Genomic DNA, 20,961 nt, shown 5'->3' with positions numbered 1-20,961 from the left:
GTCAGCAAACAGTCCTGAGACAGCTCACCACATGCTCATGAGGTAGCCAGACTAAGTCAATGCACCTCTCGACCTGGAGCCACTGTAGGAAGTGGGTCCATGAGGCAACATCCAGACGCCGTTAGAGAAGGAAAAACAGATGCTGGCCAGGCAAAAACAGTATGTCCACCTCGACAGGAAAGAACCGAATTTTGATCTGCCGGGCCCGAACACAGGGCAGAGAGAAGGGTCCAGAGCAACATTCATGTCATTATATTCTGCTACTTGCATCCAGTTGAAAGTTGGTAGAGAAGAGGAGGCACAGCCACTGGGAGACTTGGGAATGGTGGCCAACGCTCAACTGGGAATGGGGAAATCTGGGCTCTAGGTCCACTAGCATTTGGCTCTGTTGCCCCCAGACAGGCCTCTGTACCTTCTGGGCCCTTCCTTTTCCAAAAGGAAGAGAAAGGGATGCTCGTCTCTCGGCTCTGCAAGATGCTCTCTGACACTGCAAGATTCCACGGCAGCTGGGCCTCTTGCCCAAGCCTTGCAGTGTGAGCACCCCAGTAGAGTCGGTACATAAAGAGCATGGGGCAAAGGTTCCAGGCCTTGAAAGAAATGAAGCAATGACAAATCGCTGCTACCGGTTTCTTTTGTCATTGTGAGGAAGAAAGAGACACCAAGAGATATCAAGAAGATAGCATTTTAAAAAGCACGAAGCCCATTGGGTTCTCTAGGGGAAGCGTCACTTGCATGTGGCTTTCAGAAGGCTCTCTAGTAAAATGAAACAGCAGTCCCATAGTTTCGTTTCTTCATCTCACCAATATGTACAGAGATGGGGACCTCTAAATTCGCTTCAGACCTTCGATTCCTGAGCAGAATCAAAGCTGAGACAATCCCGCAGAAGCCCCCGTCTGAAGAACAAAGTCACAGAGTTATCAGTCACTCAAGAATTAACGCCTCGTGCCTTAAAAAGTAATAAAACCCGTCACTGGGAAATCATAACATCACATAAGAGGGAAAGAAGGCGAGTCTAGCAGAAATCGATCCATCAAGGTAGGAGAGCCCAGAGTGAACCACCACCATTTACACTGTGAACGGGGGGGACTCAGTCTTTGAAGTGGTATGACTGACAAGCCAAAACGTGCCAGCAAACACAGGGCAGCATGGGGCGTCCAAGCACGAATGGGGAGCTATCAGCCAGAGGAAGGGGGGGGCTTCTGCGTGGGAAAGAAACCACTCGATTTCAGCAGTGGAAATGACAGATTACCACACCCGCTATCCTGAACCCAATCAAATAACTCATGAATGACACGTTGGCTGTATTTCAAAAGACTTTTATGCAAGTACTTAAGTCCTCAAAACTGTCGCCTCTCCAAGAGGGGGTGGAGATGTCGCCTCCTCCGGACCTCAATTCCCACATCAAAAAAATAAAATAAAATGAGAGAGACCTAAACGAGGAAGAGAATCAGAAATGGCTCACACAGGGGAAGACCTGCCTCTGACCGAAATTCAAAATTATGAGGCTGATACTCAATTTGTGAGGAAAAAAAAAAAAAAAGACCTTGGCAGGAAAATACATCAACTCGTTTGTAGTTCCTTCCGCAAATGGACAGTGTTGCTTATTTGCCGTATTCGGGATGCAGATAGGTCTTGAAATTTGGACAAATAATAGAATTTTGACTTCTTTCCCCTTTGCCAATGCAAGATCATAAGATAGATTTCATTTTCTTTTTAGCTGCCCATGATTAGCACTTGGCTTTCCATGACTGTTTGAGGAAGGCAGTCATTAAGGGGTGAAAGCACTGTACCTTGCAAAGAAATGCATTAGAAAAGGCTCCTTGCTAATCTCCCTAATCTTATCTCTCACTACTGGACTCACACAAACCACACTCCATCCAGTCTAATCAAGTTTGTGAGCAGATTTTGTGTTTTCCCACCATGATGTCTCTGCTTCTAGCATCTCTGAATATCCTCCACCCATTGCCATCTATCAAAATCCGCTGTATTCCCAAAGGCCTATGTCAGAATCCACTCTCCCCTTTGATTTTTCTTCCTCTGAATTACTTACTGCCTTGTGCCTTATCAACCTGGGAGACAGAAGGCCTGGCTTTTTGTAGAACTTCACACTTATCTGCACAAAGTGAAGCAGATGAATGAGGAAATGACTAGAATGAAGAATGAATATTTCTTTTTTGATGCCACTCTATTAAAATAGGTTGCAAATATCATTACGGTCCCAATTTTTTTTTAAGGTACATTCCATCAAAAGATCTCAGTGTGGAATAACAAAAAAGAAAATGCAAAAGGTGTTAATGTTTCAGATTTAAAAGACAGAAACTAAGTGTCTTAACACAACAGCCTTTTTTATGAGACTATTCAGTCAATTTCCAGGCTTTGCACACCACTCAGTAAGGAGGTCAGTTTCTTTCAGAGCCCTTATTTGCTGCCCCCTCCCCCTTGAAATGTAATCAAGACTATTCCAATCTAGACAGAAAACAACACTGCCTAGCTAACTAAACTAACTGAGCCAGATTCTTTTTCCCAGCAAAGGAAAAAAAACATTTTAGAGATAGATCCTGAGAACCCCAGCAGGCCACCTTGTGCTCCTTATGCCTGGCTAGGAGGACACCATATATATTCACTCTGTCTCAAGACAAAAGAGAGATGGAACATTCCAGAACAACCAGTCAGAAGACCTTGGGGTCAGCAGCAAACACCACTGATTTCTCTCCTTCTTCCTTAACAAACGTAGGGGAAAGGAGTGGGGAATCTGCAGCCTCCAGTGGCATGCACACCGAAACCCTTGGTAAGGCCTGGATCCCCTACCACTTCACTCAAGGAGCCAGGGCTGCCTCGTGGACTCAACTCAGCAATAGCAGTTCTGCTGCTTGTAAAATTACAACCAAACTTTTCCCTTTGTTCTAGCAAAAGACTTCCTGTGAGAAAGCAGTAATCCTTTAAAGCTTTCCAGCCCAGAGGTCTCTCCTGGTTTGTATTCCCCCAGCCCCAGCCCCAGCCCCCAGAGGAAAAGCTCAATCACACCACAAGGCATTTCTTGGTTCCAAGCTGTACTGGGGCTCAAGGACTCCTGGTGAGGAAAGAAAACTGGTCATCTGAACATCCTTTCCGAGGATCTGTCTGGAGTGTAGACAAGCAGCAAAGATGAATATTAATATGCCTTCCATCATCAAAAGCTATTGCATACCCAAAGGATGATAAATATTTTAATCAGTTTTCAGCTTGTCTAGCGGAAGTCAGTTTACTCCTCAGAGATTTCCCTAGTTCTGTGCCCAAAACCTGTCCAGTGTACACTGCTTTCCCTATATAACTTTCGGAAATTAGTAATAAAAAGTCCAAGCTTTGTTGGGGAACTCATTTAATTTTTTGACAATTTTACTCTATTAAGTTTTCCAAGAACAGGAAAATCTAAAATACAAATAATGCCAATAGATGAGACGAAACACCACGATTCTAACTTTTAGCAGCACTGCTGCTAATAAGCTACTTATGCCTCCCATTTAAAAAATTTTTTTCATATTTGCATAAGTTGTTTGCCAGTGACTGCTCAATCTTCTCAGAGTAAATGCCAAAGGCATAAAACAGGACCTTCTCAGGCATCCTCTGTGCTCTCGATATTATTAATTTTTTAAATGTTAAAGGTGTTTGGGGGTATTGTTTGGGAGGGTTACATTTGTTTAAAAATGAAACTAACCCCACAATATTCCTGCTAAGCAGGACCTGACATTTTAGGGAAATGTACAGAGTTAAAAAGAATTTATTAAAGGCCATGCTGTTTAACGTGGGTGGGAGGAAATGGCTGGACCGGAACGCTGACCTCACATCGATTTGTTTCTTCAACAAGTGTCGGGTACCTACTGTTCGAGGAGCTGGGGAAATTACAATGAAGGAGACAAAGTCCGGCTCTCACAGGGATTATATTAGGTAGAGGCAGACAATAAACGAGGATCATGGCAGATAGTGGAGAGCAATAGGAAGCAAAGTGGAACAGGGCAAGGCACTATCATAAGAAACTCTCTTCAAGGAGTGACATGAGCAGAGAGACCTGAATGAGGTGAGGGAGTGAATCATGCAAATTAACAGAGGGAAGAATATTCTAGATGGCGGCGACAACAAACGCAAAGGCCGTGATGCAGGAGGAGGCTGGGCATGTTCTAAAGACAGTAGGAGGGTGAGTGGGGGGCTGGGAGGGAGGAGAAATAATGTTCTGGGGGGAGGGCGGACAGACCCTGTAGTGCTCTAGGCTCGTTGAGAGGAAGTGGGATGTCTGCACGTGTTGATAAGTTTGGGCTGGGGAGTGAAATACCAGACTTATATTTTAAAGGAACACTCTCTAGGGACACCTGGGTGGCTCAGTCGGTTAAGTATCTGCCTTCAGCTCAGGTCCTGATCCCAGGGTCCTGGGATCGAGCCCCACATCGGGCTCCCTGCTCAGCGGGGAGTCTGCTTCTCCCTTTGCCTGCCGCTCCCCCCGCTTGTGTGTGCACTCTCTCTCTCTGACAAATAAATACATAAAATCTTTTAAAAAAATAAAGGAACCCTCTCACAGGGATGGACGCAGGGTGGTAGAAGCAGGGAGGCTATTTGGACAAATGATGGTGGTTCTTACCAAAGTGGTAGCACAGAGGGTGGTGAAGGGTGGCCAGATCATGAATATTTTGAAAACAGAGTTAACAGGATTCACCGATAAATCAAGAGATAAATCAAGAGAACTCCAAGGTTACAGGTTGAGTAACTGGACGGTGCAAATTATTGAATTGTGTGATCCTGGGAGAAAGACCTGGAGATTACAGGAATCAAGAGTTTGGTTTGAGATATGTTACATTTGAGATATTATGACTAAATAGCTAAACACGGTCCACCTTGCCCAACCACTATTCAGGTCTCCAAGACATCAGACCCCAGTACCCAGATAATAGATAATTTATTACGGGCACTGGAATATCCCACCACTTCCATCCGTTAAAAAATTCACTATTAACTGCATGAAAAGTAGATAAATACTAAACGTTAAATAAAATACAAGCCCTCTTGATCCCCCAACATCTGTTAAAGATCTGATGCATTATTCTGGGTATTTCATAATTGCTCATTTAAATTAATAATATTTAAGTAAAGGGATATACACTATCAAGCTACCACCTGTTCCAAGTCTTCATGACCAAAGCAGATATGTCTGAAACAGTAGAAATTAATTCTGAGTATTGCCATAGTACTCCAGATTTTTATTTGAAGGCTAATTTTGTCAATCAATCAAAAACAAGTTGGAGGTTATCTGAGATTTTTATACACATCAAGGAAAAATTTACAAATGAGATCGTCACAGGTGGTTCCAGATGGGCTGAGGTCACATAGAGGAAATACAAAAAAAGTCAATCATAATTTACGTGTTAGGGGAAAAGATGGTGTTAAAAACATCATCTACAAATGATCACAGAGATACTTTCAGGAATACTGAAAAGGCAACATATCAAGTTTCCCTTAGTTTAAAAAAAGGCCATTCTTTTGCAGATGTCAATGAAAAGAGAGCAGGATCATGGCTGTTACCCTTAATGCACGGAAGAGCCGACTTAATGTGTTCCCAGAGCTCTCTGGTAAGTCAGATTTTGGCACTGGGAGCACATTTCTCCATAGAAACAGTTTTGAAAAATATGGAGAGATTCTCAGCCCAGCTTCCCAAAGTATTTTGCCCACAGTGGGGTAGAAACATTACCCGAGTAGCACTGGGCTCCAATTCATTGAGTCCCTCTAGCTCCAGGACTGACCCCAGTTCTGGAGGAAGGGAGATGAGAAAAGGGGAGAGACGCTGTCACTAAGGGGGACTCAGTCAAATGACCTCTAAGTAAGGGCTCCTAAACTGAGGACTGTCTACACTTCCTTTTAAAATCACTGGTGGTGGGGCGCATGGGTGGCTCAGTCTGTTAAGCGTCTGCCTTCGGCTCAGGTCATGATCTTATTAGGATCCTGGGATGGAGCCCCACTTTGGGCTCCACGCTCAGCAGGGAGTTTGTTTCTCCCTCTCTCTCTGCCCCTCCCCCTGCTGGTGCTCTCTCTCTCTAATAAATATAATCCTTAAAAAATAAAATAAAATCAGGGCACCTGCGTGGCTCAGTCGTTAAGCGTCTGCCTTCGGCTCAGGTCATGATCCCAGGGTCCTGGGATGGAGCCCCGCATCGGGCTCCCTGCTCCGTGGGAAGCCTGCTTCTCCCTCTCCCACTCCCCCTGCTTGTGTTCTCTCTCTCGCTGTGTCTCTCTCTGTCAAATAAATTTTAAAAAAGCTTAAAAAAAATAAAATCACCAGTGCTGATGCCTGCATGTGTACAGTATTTTATATGTTACATACTTTTTCATTTGATCATCGTAACAATTTTCTTCAGAAGGTAACAGTTTTAAGGACCATTCATTAACCAACTTGGGGAAAAAAAGATCCTATAATCTTGATAATGTTCCCAACAACTAGCATACATCCTTTGGAGATCTTGTTTTTCTTTCAAAACTGTAGGCCTGCCTTTTTTTTTTAACATAACTTCGTTCTTCTAAACAGAGACTCTTCTAGAATATTTCAAAAGTCTTTCTAATAAGATAAATGACAGACTAGAGCTGAATTTAATGCCCTACTCCCCACCTCAGCCACCCTCCAAAAGAACTAGAAGAAATAAGGTATAGAATTGTTTGGGGCTGTAACTTTTCCAGGAAAAAATGGAAATTACTGACACCCCAATCTGGCACCCGGGGGTTCTGATTCATATCTGAAATGCTATGATGGTTGGCTAGTCAAAGGAATCCAAAAGATATGCCAGCAGCCAAGGCTGCAAGAGCACCCCCAGGGGAAAGAAGCAGGATCTTCACACCTCTGCATCAATCTGAAATCTGGCGTGGTTACAATTACTTAAAACAACCAAATTTGTCTATTTGAAAAGAAAACAGAACATGTGTGAAACGTGCATGTATGCCTGTGTGTGCGTGTGTGCACGTGTGTGTGTGCGTGTGTATTTAACAAAGGCTAGCAAAATGTAGCTAAAGCCTATGGAATCGAGGCTAAAAGAGAAACTGTGGCTGTTTATTCCAGGTTTTCTCTGCGTGTGCTAACAAGAGTTAAGAGAGATGGCAAGGCTCGTACTTGGGAGTTTCCCAGCTTCCGTCACTCTGTCTCGCTGTTTTCGGCTTCTTTAGCCTTGTTCCTCTTGTGTGCAGAGCAGAGGCACCTGAACGATCCTCTTAACATTCCTGGGATGTAACAGGCACATCCTAGTGCTTGGTACCAATAAAGCTCAGCTCCCATATAGCACAAGTAAGGGTTAAAAACAGAAAGTCCTACCCACTGGTTTGCTCTGATATTCCTGGAGATATTGTCACTGGATGTATCCTCAGTAGAATTCTATTCAACACCTCTGTCTTTAAGTACAAAGCTGTAGGCTGTAGCAGCTTTAAGAAACATAAGTATCCCTTTTTTCTGCTGCACAGTATCTGTGTGTGAAATTCTCTAAAGGGGTTTAAGTATTTACCCTGAACACTATCAGACGGTTTCTAAAATTTTCCTTATCCAGTTGCAAAAACACTTCAAAGAGAATCATAAACATAGTCCTTTGTGCTTTCGATGCACATTCTGTTTCTCAAGCTTAAGCCTGAATTCTCTTGGAATTGTAATTTTTTTTTCCCAAAAAGACAGGATACACCATGCTTTTTTTTTTTTTTTTTTAATTCATTACTAAGTCTGCAGCAACTAAGGGAAAAACTGGAAAACTCTGAGAGAAATCCAGACGGCAATCAAAGAAGGAATCAAAACCTGTTCGAAATTCATTGCTAAATTACACATACAATTTCCCCTCAGATATTTTACTTTTAATAGAACAATGCGGCTGTAGGGAACAGCGGTGGGGGGCTGGGGAGGGAGGAGGGTGGAAAGCACCAACCTTCAGTGAACACGTTTAAGATAACAAAAAAGGTGAGCCCAGGATTTTTAGCCACTGTAGCTGAAAAGTGACATTTTTTTCTTTTTATTCCCTCCAAATTTCCAAAGTTAAATATAGAGGTCCCCAAACTCGGTGTCTGTGTACATAATGTGAATTATTGGATACTTGTGACTGTTTACCTGCCTCCAATCTGTGCTTATCCTGAGCCACTCAGCACTGCACCAGTCAAAAAAGGGAGAAGGGAACTTATATTTTAATTTAAAACCACCAGACATCTTACACCAAATCCTAAATTACTATAATATCTTCTGCTCCTTTATCAGTGATGCTACTTCTGAAAAATGGAAGCAAGGATTATGTTTGCAAATATAATTCAGTATATACATTAACACTAAAAGGGGAGATATTTATATATACACACACATATATTTACACAGACATATATAAATATGAGTTGGTAACTTCACTATTAACATGGCCAGAAAATTAATATGTAATTTTAATTTTATTATTCCTCATACCCCCCAAAATCTTTAATCTTAGAAGAAAGTTTAAAATGAACTTAGCTAATTGAACTGTAATAGAATAGCCAATACTGGGATACCCAGTATATATTTCAGTGTATGAAAAAGCAGCCTTGTTCCTCTGTTCAGCTACAAAGAATTTAATCTAAAGCATTGTGATGAGAGCTTCATTAATCTCTCCAAAAACAAACAAACTGCTCCTCGGCTCAGTCACTGCCCAGGACTGTGTAACCTATACTAGGAAAGGCTCCACCAGACAGCCGTGGACAGGCTCCTGGCACGAGCTCTGCCAGATGATTTACACAGGCCAAAATGACAAGGAAAAACGCATGACTCATCTCGAAATTAAACTATTATAACGAACTTGTAAAGGACAACCTTTACATTCGTAAGTACCTTTCTCTCTTAAAACTTTTAACAACAAGAAACTGGTAACAGAATTAAATAAAACACCTACTCGTTTTCCAGGTCTCTCTGCTCTCCTGTGCCAAATTCTAACATAAATGGGTAGAATTTAATGCAGCCTATGGCTTACCCAACATATTTATATATTGTGTTTTACAGTGTTTCAAAACGGATACATTAAAATGATCCAGTCTTGGCTCCTTCCCACTAAAGTCAATAAAGGTTAGAAAGGCCAACTGCCATATAAACACACTGCTATCCCAGCACGAAGAACTGTCAAGACAGGAAATGCAATTCAAAACATTCAAAACGATCAGGATTCTACTCTTCTCTCCTAAAAGAAAGAAGCACTAAAAAAAAAAAAAAAGAAAAGAAAAGAAAAGAAAAAGCATGAAGAAATTTCTCTCCAGTATATCAATCATCAGTACTTCTGAAAATGTTTACTCTGGAAATTATTCTGGAATATTTCCATTGGATTATACTAAATTGACCTTTTGTTTTTTAAGGCCAAAGGGAAATGAATAAATGTCATCAATTTAGAGGACATCACACCTAGCATTCTTTCTCATATCGTTGTGAATTTGATGGTGTTAAAACATTTTTATAGGTAAAATAAATGTCAGTTTTGCAAAGTGCGATACCAGACCCTGAGAGACAAATGGCCTATCCATTGAATCTCTGGCTACAGCAAGACTTCCTCACCTCACAGGAGACTTCGGCTTTTCATATTTCTCTTTACCCAGAAAGCAAAGCTTGTACAGTTTCTTTCAAATGGTAACTCTCTCTTATCCTGAAGAGTCGCCTCATAATACACTAATCTTGGTTGTGAGGTGGTGGGTTGGTTTAAGAAAATAAAATAAAATACAAATATCTGAATAGCGTTCCAGGGTTATAATAATACCATCCTGAACAGGGAGCAAAGATGAGAAGAAAAGGCAAGGCTAAATTCTTAGGTTATACGAAAGGGTTGTGCTGCTTTGGGCTTAATGGCTCATAAATTCATGAGGTAATATTCAGGGAAAATGTGGTATTTTATCAGAATGTCATTCAAATATAAGGTTTAACATTTACATCACAAGAGCAAGCACAGAGTAAAACTATCCTGGGGGTGGGGGGGAGAAGTGGCGAGAATAAACAGTGTGTTAAAAACAGTGCTTGCTGGAACAGAGAATGGGAAGTAGAGGCTAGGGGAGTTTTAGACGCAGTGGACTAAACGTTCTGAAATATGTGACTGGTTATGACATGTGAAGAAGCAATTACCATTAAGGGAAGAAATGCAATTGCAAAGCTCATTTTCCATTCTTCTGTATCCAACCTGAGACTACACCTTCCAACCACAAAGTGATGGAAAAAGAAAAAGAACACCGAGACAGAGAGAAATCACAACACCAGTCTCTTCCCTGGTACAAGGGCCGTCAGAGGTTGCTTTACTCATAAGCAAAAGGTGAAAAGTAATGTACATATTGCCTGAGGTTTTTTTGTTTTGTTTTGTTTTGACCAAAAGAGATTGATACTATGGTGCAGAACAGACAAAATACATTAATTACAGAAGTGTTTCCATAACACACACATGATTTTACAATTAAAAAAATAAAAGCACAGAGATAAAGAAGAATCATTTGTCTAAAAGGATAATAATTTTGAGTAATATATTCCCTGGAAGCAAAGTGAGTATGTTCAGAAATGCTGTTCAGATTAGTCTAATTCTACAGAATCCAAATGTGCACCAAACACTGCACTTTTTATGTTAAATTGCTGTTGAATTTGTTAACCCACAACTGATTTCCTGTGTTATGGAATCTTGGAGATTACAGCTAACTTGAAGCAACAGGGATAATTCTTGACAGTTAATGGTACATTTGTATGCATTTTCCTGAAAGGCCAGCATCTTGAGGCCTCAAACTGGTGGCTCAACACTGCCCCCTACTGCTTGCAACTGCGAACATGGGAGGCGGGCTGGTACAAAGCAGGAATTCTAGGCGCCCAGCACCAGCTCCGCCCCACAGTACACAAATACCGGATGGCACTGCACTAACAGAGCCCCAGAACCATAGACTTTACTTTCCCAATGATCATTATCTTCTGTCTCTTCCAATAGCAAAAATAAATTATTATGAATTTGTTAAAGGTCATTTAAAGAGGCTTGAAGCCATGCTTAAATTTAATTTGGAAGTATCATCCCTTTTATCTTGGCCCAAACCTTCACTCAGCTGATAATGATCACCCTGAGGCTGGCTGAGGAGAGACACTGGGGCCATTGATTTCACTCGGAACACTCAGTAATGCCACACCAACTGCAAGGAAACTCGCTCTGGAGCCCTCCGAAGATTGCTCTTCTTCTTGGTATTTGTTGCACAAGAGTCATAAAGTAAACAGAAGATATTCCATCTAACTAATGTGCCATGGCCCGATTAAAAAAAAAAAATTATAACTAAAGCTTTTAAATGAATTCATAATGAATGTAATCAGTAAGTTCCCAACACCAAAGACTACTCTTTAGAAGAAGAAAAAAAAAAACAAAACCTTGAACAAAAGAAATGCAAAGAATTTTTTTTTTTTAACAAAATCAATGAGTTCCTTTCTTATTTATTTGCCAATTCAAATGTTCTAATCTGCGGAGTTGTCAAATTACAATCCCAAAGTCAACCTGATGTCTTAAGAGTCAAAGTCTGGCAAATAAAGAGGTTCTTCTAACTCATATGTAAATGGACAAAACCAGAATAACACAGTAAAAAATTCCCCGAAACTGAAGCTGCCTTTATATATACATCCCATAAAAACGGAGCATACACCACACAGCCTAATTTTAGGAACAGAACTAACTAAGGAGATTAAGGCATGGACTTTTCATTACCTCCAACTCAGTTTTACAATGCTCAGTTTTACACTGAGACTCAGGTCTTTGGAGGAATCCATTTTTGTGATACTGTTAGTACAATAAAAGGAGGATTATAACATTCCTTCCTCAGACATATATCCATGAAAAGGCATGATTTAAAGATCTGAGGAGATGTCTGGAAAGCAAGGACTTCCGGATTCTGATGTAGACTTTCAAACTAAGACCACTTCAGGGTTGTGACTTGATGTTTTCATTATTATAAAATAGGGGTGAGCACCAGCTACACATTTTTGCAGACCAGTTCACTGTTTCCAGTACATTTCCAAGTCTGTGCAGTGGTACTACCTAGAGTTGGGCAGGCTTTTATCACTTTTCCACTACGTTCCCAAGTCAACGGTTTGGAGGCAGGACAGTGAGGCAGTGAAGGGCATGACTCTAGAGCCAGCCTTCCTGACTTCAAATCCCAGATCCCCCACTTCAGGGGCTGTATGATCTTGAGGAAGTTATGTAAACCTTTTGTGGTTCAGTCTCCTGGTTTATGAAATAGAGAACCATCATACCTACTTCATGGGGTTGTCATAAAAGTTAAATAAGTTATATATAAGACATTCGGAATAGTGCCTGGTACTTCATAAGTATCACATAAGAGTCTGCTATTACTATTATTTAAATTAAGACAATTCAAAACTTGCAAGTGGCCTCAACTCTCCTTCCAGCTACACTTCCGACTACATCCCCCGACGCCTTGCTCCAGGGCGGGCTGTCCTTCCCCACTTGCCATGTTGTTAGTGCACTTCCTGGAGCCTGATGTTCCTCTCCAAATGCCCTATCTGACCCTACTCCTCCCCATCCAAAGTCCCCAAAAGCCACATCTGTTGTTTCACAACAGTCCGGGTCCAGTGCTCTGAATTTAATACTCCCTCCTCTGGACCGTGATTTTTTTTTTTTTTTTTAATCTCTATTACAGGCTTTCATTTTAGCTAATGTAACACCTGGCTACATTCACGTCTCTCTCCTTGTTAAACTGAATGTAGTGGTTAAGAGCACAAGCCATACAGCCAGACTGCCTGGGTCTCCATCTTGCTCACTTACTCTCTGACCTTGGGCGAGGCACTTAATTTCTCAATGTCTCAGTTTTCACATCTATAAATTAAGACTCTTATATAAGAGTTTCTACACTTCATAGGGCTGTTGTATGAATTTCAGAAGTTAATACGGGGAAAACCCTTAGAACGGTGCCTGGTGAGTCTGAAAAGGCAAATGAATTTTAAATCTTCTTGCTGCACTGTTGTTCCCTCCACGTCACTTCCTAGCATGTGTCCAACACGGTGCCTTGTGTGTTGGAAATACTCGATAAAACACTCACTGAACTAAACTGAGCTTGTACAGACAAAATTGGGGCTGTTCCTTACCAAGAGTTACCTGACTCAATAGTTTAGAATAATGAATTATGTATTTGCCTATGCAAATTAGGCAGCAGAGGAGTTACAGAGCAGAGCATCCCAGAAAATACGGTCCTGGACCTGATGTACTTACCACGCCTTCCATCTTCTTCCACAGTCCTTCCAATTGAGTCATGGGTTGACACCACCAATCAGTGCATTTTCTGTATCGATTGCCTTGAAACCAATACTGTCTCAGCCACTCGAACTCGACCTGGGGACCATAAGGAGAAGGCAGTTGTTATAATGCCCTCGTGAGGGACAATCAAGGACAACAAGGTCGTCACTCGATTCTCTGCCAGTCACTTAATTGCCACAGGGTGAGAAAAGGTGAGAAAAGCTCAGCCTAACCAGTTTTCAATATAACCTGGAGTCTCCAGAGCATTTCTGCAAAGCCAAGAAAAGAGCAGTCTTAAAACTAAGGTCTTCTTAGCGAGAAAACCCAGCTTGGGGTGGGGAGGGGTTTTCCATCACATTTATTAGTCAGACGTGAGGAAACTATATGTTCATCAACAAATCCTGAAAAAAAAATTAATTAATAAAAATAAATTTTCCAAAAAATAAGCAAAACAAAACACAAATACTGAGATCCTAAAGTATACAGCAGTCTGCACTCTGTAGGGAAGATATGATCAAAATCAGTTTTTATTAAACATCTTTATTAAAGACTAGTACTTAGAGCAAAACACAGACACATATTAAGAGATATCAATTTCAAGTTTCTTAAATTTAAAACCAATAAAGAATTTACTATGGGCCAAGAGGAGCTGGTGAGAATCCTAGCCCTTATAACGAAATAATACAAAGTTAATTGTGGGGGTGTGTATTAAAGTTACAGCCATTCAAATTGTTACTTTTCAACTCAGGGCACATGATAATAGGTAGAAAGAGCAGCAAAGACATTAATAATTGCTTTTCCTTCCTATGAACCTACTATGGTTATTATTATGGTTATTATATGCCGCCTTAGCATTCCTCCTTCTATTCTAGCAAAACCCCGCTATTCATTTGGTAACTGACCCCCCTCCCCAGTCCATGTGGTCTGGGGAGAGCTCCAGCCCCAATACCAGGGGTGGAGTGTGCCACCCAAGTGTCAGCCAATCAGCCCACCACATTTCTCTAGTCACAGAATCAGGTATGGGGGTAATCACCGTATGTTCAATCACAGTAAGTCTGAAGACTGAGAAGATTCAGGAAGAGCATTCTACAACCATTTCACCACAAATGGGGAAAATGGAGACAACAAAGTAGGAAGCAACTGCAAGATAAAAAGATAAAAACCAGGCGGTGATACCACCTGGCCCTTGATCAAGCTGTTCCTGAAGCCTTTTTCTACTTAAGCCAATTCACGCTGAGTTTTCTGTCCCTGCACCTGAAACAATCCCAATATATGTAGATGAGAGGCTGAGTAAAGTTTTGGAAGGGTAAGAAACTATTTTCTATCCACTTTCCATATATTCGAAAACTCCTCTTCAACTTGAAAAGAATCAAATTTTATTGTCAAAGTACAAGTCTATTCATCCCCCAAACTCTTTTTACCTCTGCCCTCTAAAGAAGTGCAGAGCTTTCACAGCTTAATGTTGGGTCGTCTGACTTTGCTCAGGTAATCGTGTTCCCTATACAGACAAACTATTACAATCTTTACCTGTTACCACAAAGAATTTTTGTGTTTATCCATATTGAACTTTCATGAGGCAAACAAAAGCAACTTGTGAAGGTTTAACAATGGTGAAAATGGCTCAAATAACTAACCTGAGAACACCCAGTCATATGAAAGGGTTTTAGTTTACATTAACCAAATGTTTGTTTGATATGCAGAACTGATTTCAGTTAAAGCTGTTTAAACAAAAAAAAAAAAAAAAAAAAAAAGGAATGTAGACAATATTAAGACAATAGTTGCTGAACCTTATCTGTGGTATTAAGAGACAGTTGTAAACTCGACTGCTTTGAAGGAGAGCGAATACAAGTGTAGTTCAACTCTGAAGATACAGGTTTAACAATGTTATTTATTACAAGACGACTTATTTTTAAGAGATTTTGCATGAAATGTGTTCACGCCACAGGAACAGCCTATCAGCATGGCATCACGCCCTACGTCAGGGAGAGCTGAAGAGATTTTAAAAGGTTTTCCTATCTTGAGGCCGGTTATTTCCATTGTTGAGGACACTGTGGTATCCCTGGAAAGAAAACCGATTATCCTATGTAATTAATTCATTCACCTATCAGGGTCTAGATTTCAGGAACTTAAAACTCAGAAGGCAGGAGAGGGGCATACCTGGAGACTCCACCCTCAGACAAGAAAGCAAAGAAAGACCCTGTCCGCTGTAATAAGGCGCGACCTCCCCTCCCTCAGGCGCCCAGCTATCATTTGAAGCACACGGTGCCGCAGGTAAGAACAAGGGCTCCACCACCAAATGGCGAGGTCACCTGTAAATAAGGATCATTACCTAACGACCACATAGGTTTGTGGTGAGGCTTAGCGGGTTAATAATGAACAGCCTACCATATGCCGGGCACTTGCTAGATGCGAAGAAAGCAAACTGAACGAGGCCATGAGGCCTAGAACTTGTTGTCCCCAAGGATCTCACAATCTGATAAAATTTTCTTAGCAGGAAAAGTTTTAACATCCATGTCAATTAGCGCCCACCCCCCTCCCACTGGGCCAGTCAGTGAAGTTCACCACTGAGGACTTCCTCCCAGCAGAGGTTTATTCATGAGCTGAAGTACTGCCCAGGAGATGACAATCTTTCTGGGCATCAAATCCACTGGCATGCATTTTATTCAACTCCAGAACCTGACTTTTTCGTCTCAGTGTCGTGGGTAAAAAACAGGACAGGATTTTAAGCAAATGTCACCCTCACCACTTCCCCCACTGCCAAAGAGAAGCTGTTGGCTGCTTTCGTAAAAGTAATTAAGGAAGCAAAAAAGATTTCCAGCCCCTTGATTCAGAGTTTGAGTTAACCAAAAAAAAAAACACAAAAAACCAACAAGAAACGAACAAACAAGCAAAAAAAGCTATTTTAATTTTTTTTCCTCCCTAAACTGTGGGGATCAGAAAGGAAAAGTTGCTGGGTGGATGCTGCATAAAAGCTGAAGGGTCAGAACTCAGAATACAAGGGAAGCTTGAATTTCTTCAGGGCTAAAAAATAAAAAACAAAATAAGTAATAAATAAATAAATCAAAGGCCAACCATAGCAACTGACCAATAAAGTTCTAAGCATGCTAGGAGTAGGGTCTCCATCCCTTCTCCAGGGTATGGTGCCCCTGGGAAGCTCATAACTATCAGAGCAGAAATAAAAGACAAGCCATCAGGAGGGCTGCGGCTGACTTGAGGCCAAGGACACGCCACGGGTGACGCAGATCCCCGAAGATGTGAGCCTCAGGGAGACAACACACAGGAACTCTCTTGAGGTTCTCTCGGACTTCATGATGCTTATGAACCAAACTCCCAGATTTTGGACATGCCCTTAAAGGAAATTCACTATGATACAATCTTTTGGGCCAATGCAACACAAAGGTAAGCAATGCCCCCAGGAATTTACCCAAAGCCTACTGACAACCTAGAGGCCTTGCAGGTTCTTGAAGGGCCGTCTGAATGATCAGAGAAATATGAAAATATGTCCACAACAGTGTCAGCTTCGTAACTGACTCGAAAAACCATCTCTTCAAACCCTCATAACTAACCTGTACCTGGAACAATCTAAAAGATCTGTCAAGAAACATTTTTCTTCTAAAAGATGTCTAAGAAAAGTCTGAAGGGGAAGAAACCTGCCTACCTGTAACCTTAGGCATTCAACAGTAAAGTTCAAAATCATATTTATGAGCTACTGCATCACCATATATTGTAAATCATCTCCATTCTCTTACAGGTAAAGCAACTGTCACCTACTTTTCTTCTGCCAAGTTAGTGGGCTCTTGGTTTGGCCCCAGCTCAGCTCACGCAGTTTCCTCATGAGATGCGTGAGCAGGCCCACTGGGGTTAATGTCTCACTGTAGTAACTGAAATAAATTATCTCATTGAGAAAGATGTGAGACCAGGGAGAGATGCTAATGTCCAGTGTACAAAAAGCCACACTTCAAAGGCCCTTTCAAAGTAACTTTAAAGAAGATGCAGGTTTGACCAGACCCAAACTATTTTTAAGAAGGAAAACAGAATATTTAAAAACATGCAGCAAGATTCTGCTTCCGACTGGACAAAAAAAAAATCTTTGCTAAGCATCTCAAATTAGGAAAAAATAGCTTAAGGTCTTCAGTTCTACTCCCCAAAGTTCCCAAATCGCTTAGTTAGGAGGCATCTAAGGAAAACAGCCACTTCTACACGCACATAGCTTGAAAGCCTGCAGCACATAAAACCAAGGGCTTCGTCCTATAACTGGTACAGCAGAGGCACATGGCTTTTAAGAAAGAGGAAAGCAAACAATAAAGAACCCGAGGGAACTATTACGGACATGTGTGCTATTGCTTAACAACGGGACCCAGTGGAAAGGCAGCATACCAGGGCTCCATCCCAGGCCAGCGTGCATGGCCGAAGAGTAGTATCTGCCGATATGCCTTGACATATGGAATTCATTCTTAAAGGGGATGGCCTTGAAGAATCAAAGACTGGGGGGATGGACAAGAAAGATGAGCACGCACGCTATTCAGATGCAAGATCTCTCTCTCCCTTCAACCCTCGATCAGTCTCAAGGGGCTGAGGCTTCTGATATAGCTCTATCCCACTTTGCTAACGTATACAATGACAAAAGCAGCCAGTCACTTTCTGAGACTAATGGGTTCAGATGACAATATTCTGTTAGATAAACAGGGTGATTGCCACAGACCGCCCCCACCGGCTGATGATAACAAAACATCTCAGTCAGTCAGAGAAGAAGACCAGAAGGACAGGGGGCAAAAATAGCCCCGGTAAGTGTTAAAGGGAACACCCATTCTGCTAGCCTGAATCCTAACATTGCAAGGTTTGTAGAGAAGGAAAAGACTTACATTTCCAGATTAGAATTTCTTTACTACAAATATGGAGAAAGACATAACTTTGCTCCCAAGTCTAATTTCAGTGAGGTCACCAGGCCCATAAACGCTTATGTCTCTTGAAGTTCTAGCTATCAACAATGTCTCTAGCAAGGACAGAGAGGAGAAAAAATGGGACACTTATCAGGCACAATGAAGGGAAGAAAGTCAGTCCTGAGTGCAGCTTATGAGCATCAGAAGTGTTGCTCATAAGGAAGAATTTCTTTGCCTTTGGTTCTAGAGATTATGGCAATGTTTCACGAAGTGTGGAGCAGTTCATAAGATCCTAAACATCTCTTTAAAGACATTATATGATATTGTGGAAGCAGACACTGTTTCTCCTCTGCTCCAAACCCCTCAGTGGCTCCCCATTTCCCTCTGAGTAAACGGAAAAGTGGTTGTCCTTATAGGGACCTCCAAGGACTGATACGATCTGCTGCCTTTCAGTCCCCTAATACCACCTCTGTGACCTCATGTCCTCTAACTCACAGCCCCACTCCTGCCATTCAAGTCACAATGGTAGACTGTCCCTTACCTAGTCTGGAAACACCAGGCATTCTCCCACATCACAGATTTTGTGGTGGCTTCTCCCTCTGCCCAAATGCTGTTCCCCAGATATCTACATGGCTCACTCCTCATGTCCTTTAAGCCCCTGCCCGCGGCACATCTTCTCAGTGGGAATGTTTTCTAGCTCTCTCAATCTAACATACTACCAGATGAACAGATGCACTAAGTTTATTACTTGTCATCTCCCTACACTAGAACGACTGTTTTACTTACCAGTATATCTTAAAGCACACAGAAGATACCAGACACAAGATCAGTCATTACTTGTGGAAAGGACGAAAGAGAACATTTTTATATTCCAAATTCTCCATCAATCCTTCCAATTCTAGCAAAGAGAAAGTCGCAGGTTGGTGATAACCTTCAACAATTCTCTAGCCCTTGGGAATCTCCTTTTTTCCTTTTAATGTTTTTTGTTTTGAGGTATAATTTACCCATGACAAAATTCACCCATTTGAAGTATAACATTCAATGTCTGTTAGAAAATGCACGAAGTTGTATGCAAATCTCCCTTCTCCCACGGATAACGGAGACTTGAGGCTCAGAGCCTCCTCCCAGCAAAAGCACCTGCTGGAAGGTGGTAACACTGCTCTGTTTTCAATGGCGAGATTTCCCTGGTTCCTTTTTCTTTTGCCTGGGATGCTGGCTTCTATTTACAGTGGTAATGCAAAGCCTCCTTTTCAAAGAAATGTATTTACCTAAAAAATGAGCTGAGTTACGGGGCGCCTGGGTGGCTCAGTCAGTTCAGCATCTGACTCTTGGTTTTGGCTCAGGTCATGATCTCAGGGTCATGGGATCGATCCCCAAGTTGGGCTCTGTGCTCAGCGGGGAGTCCACCTGGGATTCTCTCTCTCTCCCTCTCCCCGCTCTTTCTCGCCTCTAAAATAATAAATAAATAAATCTTTTTAAACAAATGAGCGGAATTTTTAGAAGTCTTAAATAGACCACAACATGGATGGTCCAAAGATAAAGGAACAGCAGAAAGGGTGTTACTGAGAGCAGCAAAGTTTGTGAAACCCTGGATGGTGGGCTCCTGCTGGTCTGACTGCAGAACTGCACCTCATTTTGTAAATAACAAGCAAGGCACTGACACTTGCTCTTAGGGCCCACCCATGATCCCACTGGTCTTTGCGGGAAGACTACTCTTCATGAGTCTCATGCTTCTGCATGTCTTGTGAGCAAGGCACTGACTTCCCTCCACCTCAGCCTCCTACTGCAAGAATGTTTGGTAGCGTAAACAACCTTGGAAGATATAGTTTCTCCTCCAGAACAAAGGGCAGGGATGCTAACAGCCTTGGAGGATAAAGACGGTGTCTGGTTTGGAGCAAAGGTCAGGCATGCTCACTACCTATTATAAAAGATTCAGCTTCCCTTGGCTCAAGTTCCTCTCCTATAACACAAGCCCTGCATGCGCCCACATTATGGGCCCACTTTGCATTGTCCTGCAGAGAGAGGCTTACAGAACTGGCACAAAAATGCGGATACTCTGGCTACTGCTGTCGTTGTAGGTAATTAAACTGTTCTTTGCCTCTCACTGAGGAATTTCAGGGCTCATACCCATATGAAATTATGGCAGATCAACTTGTTAGCTCGCAAGTAGCTTCCCAGTTCTTGAAAAGTCTCACCTCGTTGTGGATTTCTTCTCCTTGTTTCAGAACTGCAGGCTCAAAGGATTTCAAAGAAACATCACCATTGTCCACCTCATTACGGACATTCTGCAGAGCCAGCTGGCAGCGCTCTAAGATATAATCCAAGGTTCCGGTCGAGCACTGCAGAGACAGACCCAGCAATCAAGACTGTAAGCAAAATCCAAGTTTACCATACAATGCTTCCTGGGGATGTTCACATTTGTCCCTTTTCCATACATTCACCTGTTGCCCCCACAGCTCAGCCCACATTCAACTTAAGAATTACTATAGTGGCCGGCTCCCTGGGCTCTGTGCTTAGTTAGCCTCACTTGGGCCACTCTCCTTGTTGATTTTCTTTTATGATGTGGGCCTTATATCACTAAACCGTAGGCTCTCTGAGGCTAAAACCATGTACATACATATATGTATATATATAACACGTATATACATACACACACACCATTTTATTACATAAATTTTTTCTACAGATACTGCAGTATCTAGAACCAAGTCCTAAATGTAAAAGAAACTTAGTAAGTAGTTTTTGGATGAATAACTAATAAACCAAGAAGTCAAAAATACTGACTTTGTTATAAGTACCCTGAATCTAACAATGGGAAAGAAAGGTAACCAGACTGATCG

The 20,961-nt window shown here is 41.8% G+C and overlaps 1 protein-coding gene across 2 annotated transcripts in view; it reads right to left on the bottom strand.

Moving 5' to 3' along the window:
* FTO (FTO alpha-ketoglutarate dependent dioxygenase) overlaps positions 1-20,961 on the bottom strand; it is a 371,139-nt gene that overhangs the window by 184,983 nt on the left and 165,195 nt on the right. For both annotated transcript variants that reach the window (XM_032424110.1, XM_032424111.1), the window contains 2 exons: positions 20,317-20,460; positions 13,218-13,337 (listed from right to left, as the gene is read on the bottom strand). In XM_032424110.1, coding sequence (XP_032280001.1) covers positions 13,218-13,337; positions 20,317-20,460 — 264 coding nt within the window. The remainder of the gene's footprint in view (positions 1-13,217; positions 13,338-20,316; positions 20,461-20,961) is intronic.

The sequence above is a fragment of the Phoca vitulina genome, unplaced genomic scaffold (assembly GCF_004348235.1).
Source record: "Phoca vitulina isolate PV1807 unplaced genomic scaffold, GSC_HSeal_1.0 scaffold30, whole genome shotgun sequence".
Lineage (NCBI taxonomy): Eukaryota > Metazoa > Chordata > Mammalia > Carnivora > Phocidae > Phoca > Phoca vitulina.
The sequence above is the reverse complement of the archived record's forward strand: the minus strand, read 5'-3'. Positions and strand labels throughout refer to the sequence as shown.